Here is a 6,350-nt window from a genome sequence, read left to right on the forward strand (position 1 = left end):
AGCAATTATTTTTATATTATTGAAAGACAATTTCAACGACATCCACTCGTTCACCATATCTTATGTCGTTCTCTTTTCATATACAAATGTTGTTGAACAATCAATTCAAAAAAAAATTGGCGGGCTGCTCGTCGCCGCCCCAGCCCAAACAGAAAACCCGACCCGATTCAGCTTAGAACTGGATCGGGCTTGAAAATGTCTGCCCGAAAGCCCAATTAGATGGGACAACATTCAAGAAAGTTTTGGTGACTCCATCAGTGGTGGTGACCATAAAAGAGAGAGGTTGACCATTGAGGTAAGAATTGGACTGCCAATTCGCCCCCCAGTTTCTTGACATAGGCAGCCACCCTGTCTTTGATCCCTTTATACGAACAGATTGAATAGAGCCAGCATTCCCGACATTGCTGATCAGCACAAGCTCGAAGTAGTCCCTCCCATTCATGCTGAATCTCACCCCTCCATTCTTCTTGCAAGGAACCCTAAATTTATTTATTAATAGGGTAAACTGATTTCTAAGTTCGTAACTAGACTTTTTTATTATTTTAGTTCAGTAACTAGAGCCTGTCGTAAATTAGTTTTGTAAGTGAAAATTTTTTGCACTTTTAGTCATCTGATGCCGGACATGCCTACATGGCTCGCCGGAGGACACATGTACGCCACGTCAGCGACACGTGGATTTTTTAAAATTTTTCTTAAAAATTAGTTTATTTATTCTTTTTTTGTAAAAATTAATTTTTTTTTAAAAAAAATTAAAAATCTACGTGTCCGCCGGGTCACCTGACGGATACGTGTCCTCCGACAAGCCAAATACGTTCCATGTAGGCATCTCCAGCGCTGGCGGGCGGACACGTGGAATTTTTTCAATTTTTTTTTCAAAATTAATTTATTTATCGTATTTTTTTGTAAAAATTATTATTTGTTTAAAGAAATTGAAAATTAAAAATTTTAAAAATTAAAAAAATTCATCTGTCTGCCAGGTCAGCAACACCTGGCGAACACTTATCTTCGGACACACGTAGACATCTCCGGTGTCGGAGTACTAAAATTGCAAAATATTTTACTTACGAGACTAGTTTGCGACAGGCTCTAGTTACGAGACTAAAATGATAAAGGAGTCCCGTTACGGGACGAAAAAAATCAGTTTACCCTTATTTATTTGAATATAAAAACAAAACATTCAGCTAACAATGCATGAGCTAGCTATTGCAACAAGTGTGAGTTGTTGTTGTTGTTACCTTTGGTAGAGCACAGGGACAATGCCGCCTTTGTAGATGCCGATCTTTTCCCACGCGGGCTGAGCCATGTCGAAGTGCTGGCGGGGAGGGTTGCACCAGCCGCCGTTGTCGCTGGGGAGATCGTAGTTTGGAGGGCAGAAGTTGGTGGCGGTGATGGTGACGGAGGTGCCCTTCTTGCACCATTGAGGGTCGGATTTGTAGTCACACATGATCTTGAAGCACTGTCCACATGAAGCTCCATTGTTGAACAATGCAGTGCTGAGTGCCGCTGTTCTTGTTCCATATCCTGCTGAGTACAGGTTGCCGTATCCACAGGCACCTCCTGTCCAGACATAAACACAAATCCATCGACACTTTTGAAATTTAAAACATACTTTTGTCTGCGGAAAGAAAATGATACAAAGGATTGATTGTTTACCCATTGTGCCAGATGCGTCGCTGCCTCCGTAGAATGTAGCATGGGCTTGAATCCATCCAGAAGGCGTTATAGCGCCGGCATTGATGATGAAACAATGTAATAGTACTAAGATCACTGCTGGTAAGAACATACTTCTTGTAGACATGTTTGGGGAGGTTGTAGTGAAATGTGGAAAGATGAGGAAATGAGAGGGAAGATTGTTGGTTATGAAATACAGACAGGTTATTTATAGATGCAAGAATTTGCAGAAAAGAACAAAGCTCACATGCAAGAAGCAGATAATATTGAATGATCTAGTGATGAATCTGAAAGCCCATCAATTGTACCCACGTTCTCTCCCTCAATTTTCTCTACAGAATCACATGGACATATTCCAAATTTATTCATGTCACACATTATTTAAAGTAACCAGTTGTTCTTATATGTGAGTATGTGAGAACACCACATAATAAATGCATATATATATATATAGGAATAACATTTAGCTATGTCACCTCACATGTGATGCCCTTCCAAGATCATATGTGCCCACACCCTTTTTATCCTCAGCTGTAGTGCCACATGCCTTCTGACATTATTGGATGAGATCCTGAGGTTTCTCAATGTATATTATAAACACAAGATTAGTACCTTCCCAGTTTCATTAGATATGCTTCATTCTTGTAATCGATCCATTTAGTTGTTCTTTGATGGGAACATCATCAGTGGCAGAAGATTAAACTATCATCAATCAAGCTAAACAATTGAAAGAAAGAGACACAGAGAACTTAGAAAGCAAAGACATTTTTGAATTGCAACAGAACAAATTAAAGAATTTGGTGCTCAACAACCAAATTAAACTACACTTGATCAAAGCAACTAATTAACTAAGAGAAAGAAAATAAAGACACAAGAGCTCACAACAGATATGCAGGCCTAGTTACTCTACAATGACTACATATATACATATATATATATCACCTTATAATTAATACATTGCCAGCAACGACGAAAAAAGAAACCAAGTGAGCAGACACCCAACAGAACAATCATATTGTGTCTTCTTTTAATAGGCACCACATACTGATTACCCATGCCTCAATTACTAACATCGCTCGGTCCATTTGATCTGAATCCACGATCTCTCACACGAATCCCCCTGCCACAGCTTTGGCCAACATCTGCATCAGAGAAATGGTGCACAAGCAATTATTATAACTAGCTCATTGAGCTACACTTAGGGTGTGTTCTCTTATCAAATTTACCCAATTTTTATTATTCATCAAGATTTTTCTCCTAAAAAGCATCAAATCAAAACTCTAATTTTCATTTTCTCTATTACACTACATATCAATTTTACATTAAAAACATCACATCAATACCTATTCATATCACATCATACAACTATTCTAATTCAAAATTTTTACTATTCAAATCTCAAACCAAAATCCAAACTCCCAAACAAACACACCCTTAGATAATTGCAAGAGATATCATGAATGGTGGAGATTAGTATTCAGTCTAGATAATAAATGTACCCAAATAGGCCATGAACAGACCTAAAATGATCTCTCAAATATTTTGGTAAGAGCAGCATCCTAAGGGGTGCAAAGCTATGGAAGTATATTGAAAGAAGTTAAAACAAGAAACTGAACAAACATAATAGAATTTCATATGCAGAAAGTAGCTTAGCATTAAGTATTAGCTAGAAATAGAGTTGCTAACAAGCTGAACTGAGCCGAGTTTTCATGTTCATATTTAAGTCGTTAAGGACTCGAGCTTGGTTTTTGTTCATTAAAGGTCACGAGCTAAAAGTTTTGTTTGAACTCGACTCATTAAACAAAAATTTGTATTTTTGTTCAGCTTGATAAGCATCTTTTTATTTTATTTATTCTATTTAAACCTAAATTTAATCTATTAATGTAATAATAGAATTATTATTAATAAACTTTGTATACAAATTAGAATTAAGTATAGTATCATAGATAAATATACTCCATCCGTCATCCAATTGTATGCTCATTTGACCGGATACGGATTTTAAGAAAAATAGATAAAATAGAATTTTTACCTTTTTTAATAAAAAAAAAAGTTGTATTATTTTACTAAATGAGTTCAAACAAACCGAACCGAACTGAGCTCTCAGACTACTTGTTTGTTTTACAACTCTAGTCAGAAAGTGTTTTTTGCTTAGCTGAACTTATAAAAAACAATATACTGGAATAGTTACTGAGAAGGGAAACGCTACCTCCCCTTCCGCGACCACCGAAATAGCGACTTCTAGCTCTTCCCCTTCCCCTGCCAACAGAATATCCATGATTCAACTGATAGCCACCACGCTCATACTTAGCAGATGCAAACTCATCCCCTAAAATGAAAAAAGACAGATTATCATAGTCGTTGAACTGATTCTAATAGAACACCAAGAGATTGGCTAAATTCATACCAGATGGGACTCTAGGCCTCCCATTCACTCTACTAACTCTTCTTCTTTGGGCAGGAGGCGATCCCTCTAGAGAATCATAACATATGAAAACATTTTCTTACTGGAATAAAGTAAAGTAACTGCAAAAATTAAAAATTCCACCTCCATCGTAGTTAGGCTCTGTAGAAACCTTCACCATGTGAGCTGGAATAGGGGGCTGATACCTATAGAACACAAGGCCATCAAAGATCCCACTTCAATGAATTTATGTCATCAGAAGACAGAAGGAACTGCTTGCACATTAAGGGAAAAGAACAGACATGAGAAAGATATGGAGAAGGGGGGCCTTGCAAACAGAAAATGTGTGCAACATCTCACCCAATATTTTTCTTGTCCAACTCCTTTTTTGAGAGAACAATTGTGACCATTGATACTTTTCTTGTGGTTTCAAGGCTGCGAAGATTTAGCATACAATGGCAGAAAGACCAGAACGTTAATATCCCTCAATCAACATCAAGGCATATCATTGGATCTCAATTTATCGAAAAATGGCATTACGTTTGCAGGCCTTCTTCCAGGGGTTCCCATGTGTCAGTTATGTCCGTGGATTGGATTGATGTTGTTTGGTGAAGATCAACAATTCTTCTCTGAATCACAAAAGAACAGTTTTCAGTATATCAACATAAGAAATTAAAACGAAGAACCAACATCGACCTGCAAAAGTAACAGAATAGCTCAAACCGAAAACCTTGATCAACTCCACAATGGTTACAGCTTTATTGATTGCTCTGCCCATTGCCTTTAATACTATTTCATCCGAACCCTTTTCCTATAATCACCACACAATATACTTGTGAATCACTTTGCTCTATGAAGTACTTTCCTAACCAATTCAAGAATGGCAACTATTTTACTAAAACGATACAAACCAACCAACACAAATTGCTAAAATTCAACCCCAAGAGTATAAAACGAAATAATGCATCAGTGTCCTTTTGCCAACTCCATGAATCCTAATAAAACTACACATAAAAATCCAAGAAATTAAACTGGCATTGCAAAAATGCAAAGCATGGGTATTTAGTTTATTGACACGTTCTCCCTCAATATAGGATACAGCAATCAAAGTATATCGAAGCAACGTTTATCTAAACAAGGACTGGCTATTAATTGAAATAAGTTCACAACCATGACAAGTAATTGACCATTACATTCAAAGTTTCAAACAGAGCAGAAACAGATAATAGGGATCACTTGATAGATGAGGAAGAGAATCCAGGATGAACGCTTTGCCCTAAGCATACACATAAAGCACAATCCCGCAGCGAAGCACTAACTCACACATGGAGTGTATAAGCACACCTGAAGCAGAGTCATAGCATAAGCGATGTAATTCCGCATCCTGCCTTGACTCGTAATGCGAATTTCATTCTCATCAATCTGTGACTCCTCCTTCGGCTTCTCCACTTTCTGGTACCGATCCATGCTCATAACTTTTCCAAGCAGAATTCAGTAACTGTTTATTGTATCCAGCTACAACCGAATCGGGAAAACCTGCAATAACTAGGGTTTGGATATGCACCAAATCTGCAATTAAAGTTAGATAACTGAAATTCTAGGAGTGATGCTGGAAGTACGTGCAGAACAGCATCTGTACATGAACAAAAGGGTGGGTATGTAAACGCGAGTTCATACTCTGAAGGATATGATCATATGATGATGTGGTCCAGAGTAGGAGGACCCTCAGCTCCGACAATTCTTTTCTTCGTTATTCCCACGATCGCCTCGCGGAGTGCTCCTGGAGTATTTTGTTGCTCCAGGTCCAGGACTTGTGCCCTAACTGGCTATCTCCTCTTCTCTGCTGTCGTTGTCGGTATCATGTATGTGTGTATGTATATGATATACTACGTGCATCCATCTATGTATAGGTACGTACATATGTTGAATAATTAATTAATTGACAATGATTGGAAATTTGGATAAGGTCGTCACTCACTCAAGACACGATTGAGTCTTCTTAAGATTTCAAGTAAACGAAACGACGGCGTTTTGAAGATTCGATGCACGTACCAAATATTATATTCCATTTTGCTCATTCTCATAACAAACTATCTATTTTTTTTTTTTTTTATATAGTAATTGTACTATTTACTTAACATTATAAATATTCTTACAACTTACAATATATTACACAAATGCTATTACCTTTATATCACACTATCACACATGCTAATTAGATTATTTTAGTTATTTCTATTTTATTTCTAATATATTCTAATATAATTCTAATATT

At 37.1% G+C, this 6,350-nt stretch overlaps 2 protein-coding genes across 5 annotated transcripts; both read right to left on the minus strand.

Moving 5' to 3' along the window:
• Positions 1 to 30: 30 nt before the first annotated feature.
• Positions 31 to 2,273, minus strand: LOC127264425 (expansin-A11-like). Its single transcript, XM_051293956.1, has 3 exons — positions 1,654 to 2,273; positions 1,236 to 1,557; positions 31 to 479 (listed from the first exon to the last, which is right to left on the minus strand). Exons 1-3 carry the CDS (start codon positions 1,796 to 1,798, stop codon positions 173 to 175), a joined length of 774 nt encoding a protein of 257 aa, XP_051149913.1. The 5' UTR covers positions 1,799 to 2,273; the 3' UTR covers positions 31 to 172.
• Positions 2,274 to 2,420: 147 nt separating this feature from the next.
• Positions 2,421 to 5,933, minus strand: LOC127264426 (uncharacterized). Of its 4 annotated transcripts, none has more exons than XM_051293958.1 (9): positions 5,753 to 5,933; positions 5,420 to 5,620; positions 4,806 to 4,886; positions 4,616 to 4,704; positions 4,436 to 4,510; positions 4,220 to 4,281; positions 4,079 to 4,144; positions 3,881 to 4,000; positions 2,421 to 2,813 (listed from the first exon to the last, which is right to left on the minus strand). In XM_051293958.1, the coding sequence occupies exons 2-9, from the start codon at positions 5,546 to 5,548 to the stop codon at positions 2,731 to 2,733; spliced, it is 705 nt and encodes a 234-aa protein (XP_051149915.1). In that variant the 5' UTR covers positions 5,549 to 5,620; positions 5,753 to 5,933; the 3' UTR covers positions 2,421 to 2,730. The 4 variants fall into 4 exon arrangements, with proteins under 4 accessions (XP_051149915.1, XP_051149914.1, XP_051149916.1 ...); XM_051293957.1 differs by having other exon boundaries at positions 5,420 to 5,644; XM_051293959.1 differs by lacking the exon at positions 5,753 to 5,933 and having other exon boundaries at positions 3,881 to 3,930; positions 5,420 to 5,746.
• Positions 5,934 to 6,350: the final 417 nt, after the last annotated feature.

This window comes from Andrographis paniculata, unplaced genomic scaffold, assembly GCF_009805555.1.
Source record: "Andrographis paniculata isolate CXL003 unplaced genomic scaffold, ASM980555v1 Contig70END, whole genome shotgun sequence".
Lineage (NCBI taxonomy): Eukaryota > Viridiplantae > Streptophyta > Magnoliopsida > Lamiales > Acanthaceae > Andrographis > Andrographis paniculata.

Excerpts from the sequence above, each read along its gene's own strand:
- LOC127264425 (XM_051293956.1), bottom strand. The coding sequence starts at position 1,798 with ATGTCTACAAGAAGTATGTTCTTACCAGCAGTGATCTTAGTACTATTA. Across the intron at positions 1,558-1,653 it reads CGACGCATCTGGCACAATGG|GAGGTGCCTGTGGATACGGC; the intron begins GTAAACAATCAA and ends ATGTCTGGACAG. Across the intron at positions 480-1,235 it reads GTCCCTGTGCTCTACCAAAG|GGTTCCTTGCAAGAAGAATG; the intron begins GTAACAACAACA and ends AAATAAATTTAG.
- LOC127264426 (XM_051293958.1), bottom strand. The coding sequence starts at position 5,548 with ATGAGCATGGATCGGTACCAGAAAGTGGAGAAGCCGAAGGAGGAGTCA. Across the intron at positions 4,282-4,435 it reads TTGGACAAGAAAAATATTGG|GTATCAGCCCCCTATTCCAG; the intron begins GTGAGATGTTGC and ends TGTGTTCTATAG. Across the intron at positions 4,001-4,078 it reads GAGGCCTAGAGTCCCATCTG|GGGATGAGTTTGCATCTGCT; the intron begins GTATGAATTTAG and ends TTTTCATTTTAG.